General features: G+C 36.1%; 1 protein-coding gene across 3 annotated transcripts in view; it reads right to left on the bottom strand.

Moving 5' to 3' along the window:
• Nucleotides 1-20310, bottom strand: part of KIDINS220 (kinase D interacting substrate 220) — a 139668-nt gene that overhangs the window by 13848 nt on the left and 105510 nt on the right. For all 3 annotated transcript variants that reach the window (XM_023728285.1, XM_023728286.1, XM_023728287.1), the window contains exons 23-25: nucleotides 12110-12288; nucleotides 10850-11073; nucleotides 8316-8429 (exon numbers count right to left, since the gene is read on the bottom strand). In XM_023728285.1, coding sequence (XP_023584053.1) covers nucleotides 8316-8429; nucleotides 10850-11073; nucleotides 12110-12288 — 517 coding nt within the window. The remainder of the gene's footprint in view (nucleotides 1-8315; nucleotides 8430-10849; nucleotides 11074-12109; nucleotides 12289-20310) is intronic.

Below are 20310 nucleotides of genomic sequence, written 5' to 3'. Positions count from 1 at the left end.
GAGTTAAAACCACATTGAAAACTGCTAATTTTCATCAAAGGAATTACTTTTTTCCAGAAAGATAAAGTTCATTGTTTTAATTTCTGGGCTAGAAAAGAACTATGAAGGACACGTTCTATTCCCTCACCTCTAGGTATACTTTAGTTTGAAACTGCATAGCGTTCAAATAGCAAGTAGTCAAAAATAATATGTACATATGGTTAGAATTACTGCTAAATAACTGAAACTTAGTTACAACACCTTTTAAATATATGAAAAGTTAGCTAACACTATAATATACCTGAAAACAACATAACCCAATGATTAAGCAAAACCTGGAAAGGAACTAGTTCATAAACACACAAAATTTTACTTCATGATGCATGATGACTAACTTTTCTTTACATCTCTTTTTTCTGGTGTTTATAAATATTGTTCCCTCTCTCTGGAACCACCATCTTCTTTCCCCTCAATTAATGGCCTATTTTCTCCCAGCAGTTTCCAGAGGGCTCACACTACCATCTGTCTTGGTTTACTTCTATTCTTTTTTATTTTGGGATGTTGTATTTTCTTCATTTAAGTCATTTCTGCTATTTAGTTGAGAATTTATTAGGAGCATCACACTGTGACCTACCTCTTTGTAAATATACTGGTATTTTTCACTCAAAAGAAATCTCTTATACGGTTATATTTTCTGCCTCGGCGAAAGTAGCCAATATTCAAAGTATTAATGATCCACTACCTACTATAGAAATTTAGAATGGTTTCTATGAATTTTTAATAATCGTACTTTTATCCTTTCTTTTTTTAAACAGCTTTATTGAGATCTATTTCACATACCATATAACTCACCCATTTAAAGTTTCCAATTCAATGTTTTTTTGTATATTTGTATTTTAGTATATTTGTCAACATGATCAATTTTAGAATATTTTCATCATCCAAAAAAGAAACCCCCACACCTTTAGCAGTTACTCCCCAGTTCCCCCTAACATCCAACCCGCAGCTCTATCTGTTGCCATCGAGTTGATTCTGACTCATGGTGACCCTACAGGATGGAGTAGAACTGCCCCATAGGGTTTCCAAGGAGTGGCTGGTGGATCTGAACTGCCAACCTTTTGGTTAGCAGCTGAGCTCTTAACTGCTGTGCCACCAGGGCTCCAAAGCTCTAGGCAACCATTAATCTACTGTCTGTCTCCATGGATTTGCATTTCTGGGTATTTCATATAAATGAGTCTGGCTTCCTCACTCAGCATATTTTCAAGGTTCACCCATGTTACAGCATGTATTACTATCTCATTCCTTTTTCACTGATGAATAATATTTATCTTTTAAATGATCTTCAATTCTATGTTTCAAGTGCTGTTATTCCCCAAACTGTCTCCTCTCTGGATGCATTTATATTTGTTTACATATTTTTGGTTCAAAAATCACAAAGAAAATTTTGCTCAACGCTGGATTATAACCAGTGAACAATCTGATCAAGTACTAGATTATAACCCATAGAATAAAATAAATATCCACGAGACCATTCTGACGTAAATAACTGAATAAATAAATGAGCAAGGGAGAAGACACAGCTTTTCCTTACAGAATTCTAATTAATAAACGTAGAAGAGGGAAACAGAAAATCACCACTAGGCAAACACCACAATAATAATGGCGGCACACAAGATCCATGGGTGGACGCTAAAATTAATGAACAGAAGTTTAAGCAGAAACAGGATATTTGCATAGTTTCAAAGCATCTCCTCAAAGTAATCACAAACGGGAAAATAAGAACCTTATAGTGTGGAAACCTGGCAGACACCACCTAACCCAAGTGATCAAGGTTACTTAGCACCACCAGTATGAAGACATAAGAACATCATGAACCCTCTGAGTGATGCACTGAGAAGGGAAAAATATCATTTCTGGGGTATTCTTGCCAAAAATGTATAACCTTCTTCTAATCATGAGAAACCCAAATTGAGGGACATTATACAAAATAACTGACCAGTATTCTTCAAAAGGAGCCCTGGTGGTGCAGTGGTTAAGAGCTATGGCTGCTAACCAAAAGGTCAGTAGTTCAAATCCACCAGCTGCTCCTTGGAAACCCAATGGGGCAGTTCTACTCTGTCCTATAGGGTCGCTTGGAGTCGGAATCAATTTGATGCAACATTTTTCTTTTTAATTATTATTTTTCACAAATGTTAATTAAGGTCACAAAACACAAGGACAGACTGAGGAACTCAGAGACTGGAGAAGACTAAGGAGAAATAAATGCAAGTGGATTGGACCTTGGACCAGAAAAATGACATTAGCAAAAAAACTGGTGAAATTCAAACAAAGCCTGTAGCTCAGTTAATAACACTGTACCAATTTTAATGCTACCATTAAGGAAATACCATTTTTGCACCTTTAAGTCTAAAATTAAAGTAAAAAGTTGTTTTTAAAAAATCACAAAAACAGGCCATAACAAGTTAACCAATGATGTTGTTGTCTTTTGTGTGTCATCACGTCGATTCCAACCCCTAGCGACCCTACATGACAGGGGAGAACTGCCCCGTAAGGTTTCCAAGGAACAGCTGGTGGGTTTGAACCGCCCACCTTTGGGTTAGTATTTAAGTTGGGCTTCATCAAAACAAGGGCTAAATCAACAAATACCTCAAGCTATTCTGTGAAAGTAAAAAACTGTGTTCAAAGCTTTTGTTTTGATTTCCTTGATTTGTCTGAATTCAAAATTTAAAAATCAGTAAAAAAAAAATTCACTGTCAAGATTATGAATCATTTTTATGACAAAATTCATTGTTTAAATAAACATATCTATTGAAGATTCAGTTGACCACTGAGAAATATTTTAACTGAGCATCCCATAACATTTAAATATAGATCATTTAATATCCCATTAAACATGGATGGCAAGACATCCCTTTTTAAAATAAATACATAAATAAAATGTGTAACAATATGCTTCTCTGAAAAAAGGAGATATGGTAATTGTCCGCTAGGTCTTTTCTAAATTATTCATCATATCTAATAAAATTATTTTGACACCAAATAAATCTCAGTAACCAAAATAATTTTTTTTGATGGAAATCTCATAAAAGGAAGGAGAAACAGTACAAAAATAAGGAAACAGCAAAATGTAATATTCAATAATTCAGTAGGTAAATTCTTAATAGAAAACTGATTACATTACTTTGAGAATACACAGATAATTCAAATGATAACATTTTAGAGTTTACCATGCATTCTTACTTGAAATTTGCCTGTGAAAAGTCAAGAACAGATAATTTCATCGCACATCAGAAACATTTTCTAATATGAAAAAGTGAATGCAGAAAACGTTAGTTTGTTTAAACTGTTAAATATAAGCTTCAAAATACACACAAATCAGAAATTCCCTGGGTAAAAATAAAGCTAAAAAACAGATTGAAATTACCTTGAGGTAACTACGTCATTTTATATTGTAAGTACTGTAGATTAAAACTACCCTTTAGAACACTATCGTCTTTGGTGAATTTATTAAATAAGCTTAGAAGTGATTAGCCAGACTTGGGAGCCATGCAAAGGCCGAAAGCAGCTTATTAAAATAAATCCAAGGCATTGACACGTGCATCAACTTCTAAACAGCCCAGCATGAAGCTGCCAATGATTGCGTCTAAATCAGTCTAACAAAAAAAGTGAATAAAGTTCACTGGGAGCTCTGTACCTGTCTCTGTCTGTTAGACCCAGAGTCACACGGCTTTAAGGAAGGAATAAAACAGAATGAAGGACACGGGCTTAAAGTAAAACATCAAATACACATACATAATAAACACAGGTGCACTTCTGTTACTCATCTCATTTTCCCATAACTTACAACAAACTACTTCTGCAGCAACACACAGCAATAACACACACACACAAACAGTAGTTTAATTTCATTAACATGTGCTTGATAATCCAAACATTGTACTCTCAAAATTTATATTTTTTCTATTAAAAAAATAAATCATGGGCCATAAATTCAACAAGAAAACCAGGTGTATCAAATCTGCTATGAAAGTCAATGTTCCTACTACATATTAGTTCGAAATTAATTTAATTTAAAAACCTTCTGATGAAAGATTACAGTTAAAGTTAATCAACTTAATAATAAGGTTTAATTTCTTAGGCTATCACATAAAAAGAAATATTATCTAGTCACACTATAGTTAATATTAAAAAATACACTTTTTAAAGTTGGGTTTTGTTAAATAATTTGTCCCAGGCAAAGAGCTAATCACCAGGGTCTACTGAATTTGAAAGACCAAATACCTAAGTCATACACACAGCAGCAAAGAAGGCAGCATGATATTGAGGGAAAATGGGCTGTGATATGGGACATTTAGATTCTAGTCCCAAATCTGGCATGCCACGCCTGGGTACCTCTGTAAGTCACACAAATTCTCTGAGTCTCAAAATTTCCATCTGTACCAGAGACGACTCTGGAGGATCTTCAAGAGGGAGGAGAAGTCCAAGCTGGCGGGCCAGAGGGGTTCTGCTTTTACTAGTTTTATAAACGGGAGTTTTAATTAAGATTTCATTTCTAAAAAAATGCTTCTCTACTTTAAAAGCTTGAAAAGTACCAGTCTTTTCTAGTTCTAATATTCTCAGCAAAATATCGTGGATCCAATGCTAGTTTTTTTTTCTAGTTTTACAGGTCATGGCACATATTTTCTCTATTATAAAATTACAGAAAAACAAAGTTAGCATGGAGGCTTATATTTCCATTTTCACCTTTGTGAGATACTTGGACACGCCTATAATTTATCTGCTATGTCCTTGGCTGGACTTCACAAGCTATAATCATTACAGTGTTCCTTAATGTGAGAAGATTCAATTATTTTTCATAAGAACCTGCTTTATAAAGATTTTTCAGAAATTCCTTGTGGTAAAAAATATGGACCACTCATATTTTGGAAAGACTATCATTGGCTGAAGCCCTAGTGGCGTAGTGGGCTTAAGAGTTCAGGCTACTAACCCAAAGGTGGGCGGTTCAAACCCACCAGCTGTTCCTTGGAAACCTTATGGGGCAGTTCTACCCTGTCGTATAGGGTCGCTACGAGTTGGAATCGACTTGATGACACACAACACCATCATTGGTTAACTTGTTATGGCCTGTTTTTATTTTGTTTTTTTTCCCACCCATTGTCTTGTATCTGTAATGACAAGACAATTTACTCAAAAATGTCTGTGTGGCTCAACATTTTGTTGGTTTCAGCTATAAAGTCCCTAGACAATGCTCTCAGGTACAGATACTTCCCCACGTCTCTGCCACCATTTTTAATTTGAATTTGAACTGTTTACTTACTTTTACTAGACTTCTACAGAACAAATTTTACATGTTATTGTCATTGTTAATTTCTTAAAAGCAAAGAAAGGTGGTAAGCATCTATTGTTCACTAAGCAGATCACAAAGTTAACTTTTAATATGAGAAGAACAGCAAATAGTGTGGTTATTTTACTAAACAAAGGCACTGATAGATGCAGAGCTCCTTTACTCCTTGTCATTGGGCTTCTAGACATTTCTCAGGAATTGCATTACCTCCCCCTTGCTCAAAAACTCATTTCAAAATTTGCCTAATGATCCTTTAACTGGACCCTGAAAGACACTACAGATATCTTTTAATTACAAGTGTTTGTCTACATTCTTAAGCATAGGAATAGCTACTACTTCAGCTTGTCTGTATCATTAAGATGAACAAATTCTTCACAGTATCTGATTTTCATCGAAAGTGTGCTAAGAAATTATAGCTCCGAGAATTATATTCCGTGCATGAATCTATGTACTAAAGGCTCTCTGACTAAACTAAAAGCCATTCCTGAATATAGTGGCAATGATCCATGGATTAAAGATTTCCTTAACACCCAAACAGAGTTATTATAGTTTACTGTGTCTATCATCTGTGGATAACTGAAGTCACTCAAACATTTCAGCTGAAATGTTAATGGCTTAAAAAGAATCATCAACCTCTAGATGTGAACACCAAAATGGTTCTCTTTCCCTTCTTACTAACAATAACTCAAAGAAAATCAAAGTTAAAAACCTTTTGCCTACTCAAATGCATGCTTTAAGTTAAAAATATATGGATAAACTCAGGATGCAATATTTCACTACATTAATTATAACTATGCCATATTTCAGCATAGCTTTAAATGGATCATATTTACACAGGCATAACATATTCTGTAAATAAAACAACAAAAGTTAAAATACAAACTGGGTTCTTAAATTCCACACTGATTGACTAAATGAAGACTTTCTTTTATGTCTTATCACATTAAACCTATTTCTTATGAAGTACAAACTCGAATAATAATTTCACACAAAAAGACTTAACTATACAAGTTATTTATTTTTTAAAACTCACCTTAAGATGTTGGCAAAAAAGGTTTAAAAAAATCCCTTCACATTCTGAACTAGCTCTGTTTATCTGACAAATTTATTTTAATATACAGATAAAAATAGTACTGCATTTACACCAAGCCTTCAACAACTGTGGACATCTGGATTAAGAATTACTAAAGACGCATTTTTGGTTTACACCATCTAGCTCATGATGTTTTTGGGGGGCTTCAAGAGCAATTTTGGATATTTTCAAGAATATTCTACATGTATAGTACCAACTGCCAAACCAAAACCAAATTCAATGCCATCGAGTTGATTCCAACTCATAGCAACCCTACAGGACAGAGTAGAATGGCCCCATAGGGTTTCCAAGGAGTGGATGGTGGATTCGAACTGCTGACCTTTTGGTTAGCAGCCGAGCTGTTAACGGCTACGCCACCAGGGCTCCAGTACCAACTGTAGGCTTAAGATAAAACAGTCAAAGGTGATAACAGGGTTCAACAATAAGGAACAAACACCACCAACTGAATGCTCCTGATGGCTGCTGGAAAAATGCCTTCCTTACTGTAGAATTATAAAAAAAAAACCAAACCCAACCTGTTCCAAGAATTGAAAAAGGGAAAAGCAAGAGGAAATAAAAGTTAAATATTAGCTTTTTAATTAATTCATGAGCTATAATTATTAGTACTCAGCTACTCTACACTATCTGCCAGTCACACCGCAATGCAGAGTTAGTGAACCGCTATCATCACAATTAATACAGTCATCACTGCTGGAGAAGCAACGAGACGCTAGAGTTCCACACCACAAGACTACTCCATTACCATCGAGGAGTCTGTGGGTGAAGAGAGCCCCTCAGCGGCATCTTCCTTGATAACTTCCTACCAACACAAAACAGGAGAGTTTGGGTGAAATGGTGAAGGAATGAACCAAAATATGATAAATGAATGAACATGATGTCATTAAAAATATTCATAAATAATACTGAAACACTATGTGATTAGGTTTTTCCTTTAGTAACAACATTTTAAAGTTTTAATGGCAGTTTAATTTCTATAGCCTTCTGTCTCCTAGTTAATAAAAGTACATTTACAGAGACCCCTGAAGTCATCTGAAAACTGAACAACAGTCTACTTAACTAGTAAAAAAAGGTCTGCCTTGAGTATTACGCCCTTTTAAGAACTATCTGTACGGGATCAAACTGACAACAGCAAGTTGAAAGATTAGATAGGAACCTTAGGGGGCAGTAAGTTTATGTTAATGAGGGAGGAACAATTCAGAAAAGGAGGGTGAGAATCGTTGCACAACTGGAAGAATGTAATCAATGTCAGTGAATTGTACATACAGAAACTGCTGAATTGGTCTGTGTTTTGCTGTGGATACTCTCAACAACAAGATAAATAAAATTTAGAAAAAAAACATTAATAGGATATTTCTTTTTTAAATTGTTAGTAAAACTGAGTTTATTATCAAGAACACCTAATACTTTAGGCAGAAATGTATTTTGTTTTGGATTAATCAGATTCAATAGTAGGTTTGAATAATTCCCTTTATCCTGTCTAATTTCTACCATTAGACTGAAATGTTCTTTCAATACATCCTCTAATTTTTACATGATAGGGCTAACATATATACAGATACTATATGCATATGTCCTTTAAAATGACAGTAGAAACTCACAGACGTAAATGCTTAGTTTTAAACACTCTGGTAACAAATACGACATTACTACAAGCCAGAAATCCATGGTTCTAAATAAACAACTGAACATTTACTCGCTGAGGCTGCAGTGGTTTTCCTTCCATAGATATTAACCAGAAATACAAACAAATATATTTTATGTTAGTAATAGCTTATGCTTCTTAAAGCTATTTACAAACGAAGTTGCACTCTTCTACTACAGAAACGAAATAACCAGACTTCTAATGCTATCTATGCTTATTATTAGATTAATATTTCAGTTACCCTTTTATATACTTACTAGGCCATTGTTCTGATCTCTGGGCAAACTCGTTTTTACTGATGGACGTGAGATGAGATGTTGGGAAGCGCCAGGGTAATACCTTGGCGTGTAAAGGTATGGGGCAAAGAATGGCTATGGAAGAAACACGTAACAAAAAAAAAGGGGATAAACAATTACAGAAATCAAAGTATAATGAGATTTATCAAATGAAACTAATCAAACCAATAAAATACAAGATTATTTAATGCAAATGATAAAACAAAAGGGAGAAAAGCCTCGCTCGTATTCCTAAGATATCAAACCCAAACTTTAGACATACTATTTCATTTTTTATATTGTTCATTTAATATAAGCTTTTTTTTAAAGCAATAAAAGTTTTACACCTTACAATCTGACACAAGAGTTTCTATTTATTTAACATTTTTATAGGCTGTAAGTGATTTACAAATATTAACTCACAGTTTCTTAAAAGAAAATAGCACAATGGAATCTTAACAGAATACTATCCTTTTCAAAAAAAAGATTAGCTCTAAGTAAGACCACACCTCCCCCCACCCAAAAAAAAAGAGAACACCCTGGTATGCATTACAGGAGTATAGTTATCCCAAGTTTCTAGAGTTTACCCTAAACTAGATAAGCAAGCATATTTTTAAAAACAGGTGAGAAAGACACTGCTTAGATGAAATCATAACTACAGAATTTATTTGTCACCAATTTCAGGTAAACAGGAAATGTTAGATTAAGCAGGCTAAACATAAATATTAAAACTCATTACACTTCATTACACTGAGTTAACATCTTCCACCACCTTCTTCCTCTTCCTGATAGTTTAAGAGAATTATTCTGCTTTAAGACTAAAAATACAGATAACTAGAAGAAAAAATAAACTTGAAAACAAGGGAAAATTTAAAACGTTTAAAAAATAAAAAAATTCTACGTAAGCATTATTGTTTTTGTGTGCCACTGAGTCAATTCCAACTCATAGCGACCCTATATGACAGAAGAGAACTGCCCCATAGGGTTCCTAGGCTGTAATCTTTACGGGAGCAGATTGGCAGGTCTTTTGTCCCGAAGAGCTGCTGGTGGGTTTGAACAGCCAACCTTTAGGTTAGCAGCCCAACACTTAACCATGGAGCCACCGGGGCTCCTGTGTAAGCATCATCACCATATTATTGTTATTCATGAAGTTAGTGAACACCAGCCTGACAATCTTTTTTTTTTTTTAATAAACTTCTTGGTCTCAAGACTTCAATTGAAATCTAATGTTCAATTAAGCCATTTTATGCAGAATTACAATAGATTTTAAGAATGACAAATTAAAACCTGCATTTCACACTGCTTACCACACAGTTGGAAAACCCTGGTGGCATAGTGGTTAAGAGCTACAGCTGCTAACCCAAAGGTCAGCAGTTTGAATCCACCAGGTGCTCCTTGGAAACCCTATGAGGCAGTTCTACTCTGTCTTACAGGGTCGCTATGAGTTAAATTTTACAAGGAAGGACTAGATTATAAAACGGTATTGTTCCACTTTTTTCTCCTTTTTGAAGTATAAGGAAGGAAAAGCATTCATAGGGCCTCTATGAATGGGGTACCTAACTGCTTACATGGCCGACATTTTTCAAAAGTTGTAAATTTAATTTAAATTCTGGAGGTTGCTCTTTGCCACATTTATTCTAAACTTCTTTCTTCTCAGCTCATATGAAATTTATTTAGGCAGGCAGTTGGCTTCTATGAAAACCAGCGCATGTGTTTTCTTAAATCAGACTAAAGAGGGAGATCACAAAAACGAGAAATTGTGACGAATATTAAAGTAAAGTTGTGGAAAGCTCCATGAAGTGCTCGATTTTCCTAGGAAATATCAGTGTATAAGATCATTAAAGTGAGAATAGATAGCTTGCACTTACTAAACTTAAACTTGATAGTCTGTATATCACTGATAATTAATTATGTGTTCATCCAGAAAATGATCATATTTATATGAAGTGAACAATTATAAATTACTGAAGATAATTTGAAATAAAACCCTAGACATGGGCTACAGTGCTATTATTTGGCAATAACATCTGAGTCCTATAAGCATTGCTTTCCCATTATTCTCTCACATTTAGAAGATATAAAATATTCTAAATATTGAACTACTATAGAAATTTAAGTTTCTCATTGTTCTAAATGCCAATATATATCATTATACAAGATATAACAAATGAAGCATTTGTTTATTAACAAATGAAGCATTTGTTTATTAACAAATGAAGAGTGAAACAGGTTTCTTTGAAGCACAGGAGAGTCACCACTGACTCTGTGGCATTTACTTTCTTATCAAGAAAATAAGTAAAAGCAAAAAGTATCTTTAATATTCAGACTTATGATTTAGAACCCATTAAAATTCAAAATTCTTTTAAGAAAATCATCTACTTTAAATTTAAACTTTACATTTTTCCTGATTTTAAAGCCAAAAAACAGGTTTAAAATAATAATAGACTCTGTAAGCAGAAAACTGAGATTTCCCTGGAACAAATTCTTAAAATTAAAAACTCCTACCACTCACTTACCCTGTTATAGAACGGGTGCTGAGGTCCTGTCATCCCACTATAGTAGCTGCTATGAGGCTGTGGAGACACAACTCCACCTCCAAACGGTCCAGTAAAAGAAGTGGAAGAACAGACAGATGGAGGCTGGCTGGAAGCTGATGGGGGTCTAGGAGGCGCTTCGTGCAAAGGTAGCGGGGGGTATGCAAGTCCACCAATATTAATCTGCTCTCTTGCAGCACGAACATCTGAAAGATTGAATTATACCCCAGAAGGCAAAAGAAAATAAAACATTCATAAGGAGCCCAATTACCACGTCCTTCTTTAGTTATCTGATAGACACATGATTTTATCACCCTTGCCAGGGATTCAAAATAGGTTGAAGAAGGAGACTGGAAATCTTGAAAACTCCACAGACCTTCTAGTAAGTAAAGACCAACTGCTTTGCATAGAAGCTTTTTCACCATTTGAAAAGTCACCAACATCTGGATTCTGCCCTTCAGGTACCAGAGCTATTAATTTTTCCATAGTTTTTTAAAACATTTATTTGTGATATTCTAACAATTTTTATGATTCATAAAGTGTTAGCAATATTGACCAAGACTGTGGGGATTGCAAACTACATTAATCATTCACTCTTAACCAAAAAAATACCTGATTCCATAGTCACAAAATACACCTTTGACATCAGCCTTATGACAGGTATTGAACAATAATGATGTAAGAGTAATTCAGGGCTATCTTTTATAATTCTTGGAAAATTCAAAGGTGGATCGGTAGTGTCAACAGCATACAAAAGACACTGTGTTTCAATAAAGGATTTGTGTGTGTGTGCATGTATATAATTTATTCCAAAACTTTAACATCACTATCCTCAAATACCAGTCCACAAGTTTAAGTTATAATTAAAAGGGTAATAAAATATTTTCTTACCTGTCTGGACAGGTACCCCCATAAAGAAGAGGAGACTGGTGACAGAAAAATTACAATGGATTGATGTCTTAAAGTCATGATTGTATCTTAAAGGAAATCTGATTCCAAGGTAAGGATCCAGGGGTGTGTGGGAGTAAAGATTATAATAAAGTGATTTTAACAAATACTTTCTTAACGTTCCCCAAAAAAGTCAAGACTTCTAATCCTAAAGGTCATTAACTCTCCTGCGTAGCGCTTCATTCAACATTTCTTGGTTTTGGGAATAGGAGAAATTTACATAACTGAGTTAGAAATAGGTCATTTTTAAAGGACTTCAGAGAAGAAAAATTAAATTTACTACTGACACACCACCTGCAATAATTTCCCGTAGTTTGGGGTCTAGGTTCACAGTACATGGCAAAAAGGTTTTTACATCTCGAGCCACAAGAACTGGGGTCCTTGAAGACAGAAACACTTCAAAATTTCTTATATCTCCATCGATTTCAAGCAGTGGTTCAACATCTTTAGTTGTCGGAATATTCTTGGATATCCTAGAAACAAGAAATAAAGGAAAAAAGGTCGTTAGTGTAACTGTTAGAAAGGCACATTCTGCCTGTAACTTCAAATTTGTTATAAAAATAAATAAGACATTATAAACTTCATTCTCCTTTTAAAAAAAAAAAAAGAAGAAAAAGTGGTATAGTCACAAAATTACTAAGGTAACCAAATGAGAGGTCAAAATTATGCTCTTTTTGGCCAAAGGCAGGACTTGGGCTGGGAAAATAAAGGAAGGAAAGTAACACATATAACAAGCACTCCCCATGTTAATAAGTACCACTCAGTGAAGTGTAAGTGAGGTATCATTTTACAGGTGTGGAAAGTGGGCCTCAGACATTCTGTAAAACCTGGTAAGAGCATCACTGAGCACCACTCTGACTGACCATGATACCCTAATGAAGAATGGTTGCACAAATAATGCAGACAAGCTTTAAAAAAAAAATAAAAAGCAACTAAAGACTTACCTCCCTAACAAATAGATAGCAATGAAGGGGTTGGGAGAAGGAATAATTCATTTTTTAATTAAAAATTCTGAGAAAGTTTTTTGAAAACAGAGACGCTAGTCATCCATGTTGAAAATTCAAATTAGCTGTACTAGATACTAGAAGATACTAGAGCCCTGGTGGCGCAGTGGTTAAGAGCTCGACTGCTAACTGAAAGGTCAGCTGTTCGAATCCACCAGCTGCTCCTTGGAAACCCTATGGGGTAGTTCTACTCTGTCCTATAGGGTTGCTATGAATTGGAATCGACTTGACGGGAACGGGTACGGTAGAGAAGATATACTTCCAATTCTGGTTAACACAGAACTAGACCTTTAAATAAACACTATCTGCAATTGATTGGTAAAACTATTGTTCAAAGACCTTTTCTGAGTAGTTTAAAATCAAATTAAATTTCTTTACTTTCTATTTGCAATGCAATTAATGATCGCTATAGTAAAGTTGAAAACCCTAAAGATTAAAGTTGAAAATAGACAATCTTAGGACCCAAATAAAAGCATTTATTGACATTACAGACTTCATTCAAAAATTTCCATGTTTTGGTGTTTTCCCTATCTGTACCTCTAATTTAGCACTTACGTATGGTGCAGTCTTAAAATTCTGCTTACATGTTTGCTTTCTTCACTAAATGCTAAGTATTTTGTAGATATTCACCACTGTATTCTTCGTATCCAGCTGAGTGCCTGGGCATTTAGTAAATGTGCAATAAATATATCTCAAGTAAATGAAAGCTTTTTTACATACTTTTACTCATGTTGTACCTTAAAAATGCTTTATAATGATCTTTTAATGGCTGTATATAATATTGAACTGAGCGGATATATCATGATACTACTATTTCTCTTCTTTTGTTAGAATCTTCCCAGTTTTTCTCCAAGGTAAATAACATTTCAGTGAACATCTGTGTATTTGGGATTATTTCCTTAGAACTAGTTCTCAGAGTTGAAATTACTGAATCACGGCATTGGAGAAGCATCGGTATCACAACAATAACTGATTCTGCAGTTGTTTAATGTCTGCCCTCCCCAGTAGAATGTAAAATGCCAGAGGGGCAGAGACTGTATTTTCTCTTATTCTCTATTTTATCTCCAACCCAACCCATTGCCATCAAGTTGATTCCAACTCACAGTAACCCTTTAGGACAGAGTAGACCTGCCCTACAGGGTTTCCAAGGCTGTAAATCTAGGGAAGCAGACTGCCATACCTTTTTTCCATAACCTTTTGGTTAGCACTTAACCATTCACCACCAGGGCTCCACTTTATTCCCCGCCTCCCCCCAAAAAACCAAACCTGTTGCCATCGAGTTGATTCTGACTTATAGCAACCCTGTGGGACAAAGTAGGATTGCCCCATAGGGTTTCCAAGGAGCGGCTGGTGGATTTGAACTGCCAACCTTTTGGCCAACAGCCGAGCTCTTAACCACTGTGCCACCAGGGCTCCACTTAATCCCCACCACCTAGCAAACTGCCTGGCATGCAGTAAGTTGAACCACATGGAATTGTCAATATTTGGCCACACTTATCTATAAGAACAGCAATTTCATATGGTTCAACATAATTGTTGTTAGATGCTGTTGAGCTGGTTCCAACTATAGCAACCCTACGTATAACAGAATGAAAGATTGTCTAGTCCTTCACCATCCTCACAATCGTTGTTATGTTTGAGCTCATTGTTGCAGCCACTGTGTCAATCCATCTCGTCGAGGGACTTCCTCCTTTTCGCTGACCCTCTACTTTACCAAGCATGATGTCGTTCTCCAGGGACTGGTCCCTCCTGATAATGTCCAAAGTATGTGAGATGAAGTCTCACCATCCTCGCCTCTAATGAGCATTCTAGCTGTACTTCTTCCAAGACAGATTTGTTTGTTCTTCTAGCAGTCCGTGGTATATTCAATATTCTTCACCAACACCATAATTCAAAGGCATCAATTATTCTTTAGTATGAGTAAGTATTACTTATTTTCATTCAGGAGTTTCTGTTTTTTTGTAGTCCCCTCCCACAGTGATACTATTATCTGATAGTCAGGCAGTGAATTACAGTAGAAAACATACAGACTTTGGTGTCTGATCGACGTGAGCAATTAAATGAATTCCTTCCTTTCTTCCATTTATTCAAAACGTAGTCATTAAGCACCTATTATGTACCAGTCATTATACTGGTGCCAGGGATACTAGGTAGCTAATGAACTCCTCTAAGAGCCACAAAGGTAAGGATATGTTGATCTTGCTCATTATTTAATCCCCAGTGCCTAGTGCAGGATCTCAAATAGAGTAGAATTTTTACTCAGAAAATTTTATTTCAATCCTAACAAAACATCTGTGTTTGTTTTACTTAGGAGACTGGACAGTCTATATATTTCTAAAAGGCAGCTGGGTGGTGCAAATGGTTAAGCGCTCGACTACTAGCTGAAAGGCTGGTGGTTGGAACCCACCCAGAAGAGCCTCAGGAGACAGGTCTGGTGATCTGCTTCCGAAAGGTCACAGACTTGGAAACCCTATGGAGCAGTGCTACTCTGCACACATGGGGTTACCATGAGTCAGAAACAACTTAATGGCAACTGCTAACTCTACTGAATCCTTGAGGTGGACCTTCTGCAGATCTCAGGCTGCTCTATCTGTGAAGCTCTCTTCTCTGGCACTCTGATCTATGAACTCTAGCCGTCTTGGTCTCCCAGGACTATCAGCTCTATCTCAACTCAGGGAGTCTGCTGGATTCGGCCTAGATTCCCCCTCCCTGCAACAAAGCCTGGAAGCTCTCTAGGTGCAGTCAGCTGGGGAAACCACAGGGGCCATGGATTTGTTTCTCATCTCTCAGTAATCACTGTCTTTTGTTGCCTGATGCCCACTGTCTTAAAAATTGTTTCATATCTTTTGTAATCAAAAAAATTTTATTCTCTGGTATTACCTACTAGGTTTTCAGAACTGACTGTTTTCATTACAGTGACAAATGTTTAGATACACTGTACTGACTGTAAATTTTGAATCTCTAATTGTATCAGTTATCTCCTACTGTATAACAAATTACCCCAATACTTAGGAGCTTAAGACAATAAACGTTTAATATGTCACAGTTTTTAGAGGTTATTTATTTTGGGAGCAGCTTAGGTGGGTGGTTCAAGCTCAGGCTCTCTCACGATGCTGCTGTCAAGATGTTGGCCAGGACTGCAGACCTGAGGTTTGAGTAGGGCTGGAAGATCTGCTTGCAAGACGATTCACTCACGTGCCTGAAGGCAGAAGACTTCAGTTCCTCCCCAAAAGCCCTCTTCAGTGAGCTGCTTGAGTGTCCTCATGGCATGACAGCTGGCTTCCCCCAGAGCAAATGGTCCAAGAGAGAAAGCAAGTTGGAAGCTGCAATGACTTTTATGGCTTAGTCTTGGAAGCCATATACTGTCATTTCTGCAGGGGAATTGCTAAGGATGGCAGAGAGAGGAGGCATGTCTGACCTCCGCCTCACAGGAATCAGCCTTGGGCTGCTGTTCTTGATTCTCCTTCCACATCATGAAGTTAGAGGAGGTCAGATGACGTCCCTGCCATGCCATTTTTACAGATGGAAAACATGCATATGAAAAGATGCTCAAACTTATTAGTCATTTGTTGCCATTACTTGCCGTTGAGTCGACTCCAACTTACGGCAATCTCATGCAGAACAGAACAAAATACTACCTGGTTCTGCGCCATCCTCATGATGTCTGACATGCTTGAGTCTATTGCTGCCTTCCAACCTACAGGGCTCATGTCCCAATATTACACTGGAAAATATTCCGTTGTGATTCATAGGTTTTTCCTGGTTTAATTTTCAGAAGCAGATTGCCAAGCCTTTCTTCCTAGTCTGTCTGAGTCTGGAAGCTCTACTGAAACCTGTCCACCATGAGTGACCCTGCTGGTATTTGAAATATTGGTGGCATAGTTTCCATTATCATAGTAACATGCAAGCTACCACAGTGTGACAAACTGAGAGGCAAGTGGTGGCATTAGTCATCAGGGAAATGCAAATTAAAACTAAAATGAACTACCATGACACAACTATTTCAATGGTTACAATGAAAAAGACTGAACATAGCTAGTGTTGAGAAGGAGATGGAGTGAGTAGAACTCTCCTAACACTGATGATGGAATATATAATGATACAATTGGAAAACAATTTAGCAGTTTCTTAAAAAGTTACCCATCCACCTACCATACAATCTAACCATTTCATCTCTTGGTATTTATCCAAGAGAAAAGAGAACAGATGTCCATACCACAATTTGGACATAAATGTTCACAGAAGCTTTATTTGTAATAGCCCCAAACTGGAAATACCCCAAATGTTAATTAACAAGTGAATAAACAAATTGCAGCATATCCACACAAGGAATACTACTTGGTAATAAGAAGGAATGAACTATTAATACACACAACAACATGGATAAATCTCACATTAATTATGTTGAGTGAACGAACCCAGCCAATACATAGTTATATGTTTCCATTTATTTAAAACTAGAAAATGTAAACGAATCTACAGTGACAGAAAGATGATTAGCAGTTCCCTGTGAAGTCAGGTGAGGAAGGAGAAAGGTTGGGAGGGATTCCAAAGGAGCAGAAGGAAACTTTTAGGAATAATGGTTATGTTCACTTTCCTGATTGTGGTGATGATTTCGCAGGTACATACATACATCAAAACTTGTATAACTGTACAGTGTAAATATGTATCGTTTACTGTATGTCAATTATACTCAATAAGGCTGTTTTAGGAAATCAGTGTACACTCCATTGCCAATCAATCGAGAATATTAAGCTAGATTCTACTGAGTAAATACAGTTTCAGGGGAGCACTAAGATTTTCCTGACTTTCAAAAAATGAAATGGGCTATTAGTTATTGATATAGTAATTATCAGTTAAGATTAGCTAGATGTAAAATACCAGAGCCCTGGTGGTGCAGTGGTTAAGAGTTCGGCTGCTAATCAAATGGTCAGCAGTTCGAATCCACCAGCACTCTTCGGAAACCCTATGAGGCAGTTCTACTCTGTCCTACAGGGTCACTATGAGACAGAATCAACTCAACAGCAATGGGTTTTTATAATACCAAGCATGTTTCATCAAGTAGACAGTCAGCAAAAATGAAGGGAACCCTCCATGAGATGGACTGACAGGATGGCTGCAACAACGGGCTCAAACATACCAAATGCTTGGCGCAGGACCAGGCAACGTTTCCTTCTGTTATATGTAAGGTCACCATGAGTCAGAGCCAACTGGATGGCAACTAACAACAACAACACGTATATGATGTCTTTGGGACTAGCACTTTACTGGTCAGACCCAATACTTGACTAGTAGCCAAATACTAAATGCCTTCTAAGAAAAAAATCCAGAGATCAAAATTAGCAGACAAGAAAAGAATAAGGCCCTGGTGAGAAAATAAGGATAGTAATTTTGTCTTAATGAATTTTAGACAGTCCCATTTGCAAGCACTGCATGCATGTACAAAACAAAAAAGCTCTCTAAAACTGGATCACTTATTAATAAATTAAAATGGTATTCAAACGGATGATTAAATATACTTGAAATGAAAAATCTGGAGAATGGTTGCACAGAATCACTTCTAGAAGTGGCCAAAATATCAGAGCTTAAACAGTTAAAAAGGTAGTTCATCTATTTCCGGAGTTTAATACAAAATACTAAGAAAAGAGGCCAGAAAGATTTAGATAAAAACACACAGCTGACAAGTCACATGAAACAAATTAACTGAATTTTAATGCCAGCTCCGCTTAAGCTTGAATGTGAACACTGTTCTCAATATGATGAACAATGCTGCTGTTCACAAGCCAACTGCTGGTTTCCAGACTGAAGCCTCTAGTCTAACCTTTTGAGCTCAATGCATTAAACTCTTCTGCTGAAAGAGATATTTATGTAAATGATAATCTTTTGGCAGTTGGCCACCAAAATCATATGTGCCTTTATTTTTCAGATATTTTTCCGAAGGTTAGCATTTGAAGAATTTAAGTAACTTCACTTTTCAATTAAGAGTGAATTTAAATTTCCAGTATTATGAATCATGTGAATTAAAGTTGCTGGCAGTTAAATGGCCCACAGAAAGCATTATAAAACCTCAGGCATCAATGAGCTCCTAGTAAGTTTTAATGCTATTTCTTTCTATGCTACCAATCTAGCAACACTTGTTAATGCCAACTTCAATGGAAGTTAAAAGCATTTTGATTATAAATGACAGTGGCTTACGGAAAGTCCACATTAATTCTTTGGCAGAAATTATATAAGCTATTCATATCACTTCCATTCAAAATGAGGTTTTAAATTACATGAAAAAAAGTTCTATTTTAAATCAAAATATAAATAGGTTCTTAGAGCATAACTGGTGAAGAAGGCGTTATGTATCATATTTTACCTAAAAGAAGCTGCCTAATAATGTTATTTAATAAGAAAAAATTAAGATAAAATTTTTTTAAAAAATTAAAACAAGAAAAACTCTTAACTGCCTTAGAATTTTATTATCTTGAAACACATTTAACTTCCAGTAGACTCTCAAATACTTTCTGCCAGTGTATATGCAGATCTCAAACCATGAACCTAACTTTATAACTTGAGGAACTAGAAAAAGAAGAGCAAACCAAGCCCATCACTACTAGAAGGAAGGAACTAAGACCAGACCAGAGCAGAGCTAACAGAAATACAGAAGAGAAAAACAACAGACAGACTCAACACAACCAGAGTTGCTTTTCTGAGAAGATCAATAATATCAACAAACCTTTAGCTAGACTGACAGAAAAAGAGAGAGAAGATGCAACTATCTAAAATCAGAAATGAGGTGGGAACATTACAACTGATCCTACAGAAATAAAAAAGGATCATAAGAGAATGCTACAAACAATTATACATCAAAAAATTCGATAACTAAGACAAAATGGACAAATTTGTATAAACTTCCCCCACCGACTCAAGAAGAAATAGAAGATCTCAAAAGACCCATAGAAAGAGAAGAGATTGGATCAGTAATAAAAAACCTCCCAACAAAGAAAAGTCCTGGACCAGAGGGATTCACTGGGGAATTCCACCAAACATTTATAGCAGTGACTACAGTCCTTCTTAAACTTTTCCAAAAAATAGATCAGGCAAGAACACTTCCTAACCAATTTTATGAGACGAGCATTATCCTGATATCAAAGCCAAAGAAAGACACCACAAAATAAGGAAACTACCCACTGCTGGTGGGAATGCAAAATGATACAACCATTTTGGAAAATGATACAAAGCTTCCTCAGACAGCTAGAAATAGACATACCATTCGATCCAGCAATCCCACTCCTAGGAATATATCCTAGAGAAATGAGTCATCACTTGAATAGACATATGCACACCTATGTTCATGGCAGTGCTGTTCACAAGAGCAAAACGATGGAAACAACCTAGATGCCCATCAACAGATGAACAGATAAACAAACTATGGTACATACACACAATGGAGTACTATGCAATGAGAAAGAACAACGATGAATCTGTGAAGCATCTCACAACATG

Source organism: Trichechus manatus, unplaced genomic scaffold, assembly GCF_000243295.1.
Source record: "Trichechus manatus latirostris isolate Lorelei unplaced genomic scaffold, TriManLat1.0 scaffold00023, whole genome shotgun sequence".
Classification (NCBI taxonomy): domain Eukaryota; kingdom Metazoa; phylum Chordata; class Mammalia; order Sirenia; family Trichechidae; genus Trichechus; species Trichechus manatus.
Note: the sequence above shows the minus strand (reverse complement) of the source record. Positions and strands in the feature narration are given on the sequence as shown.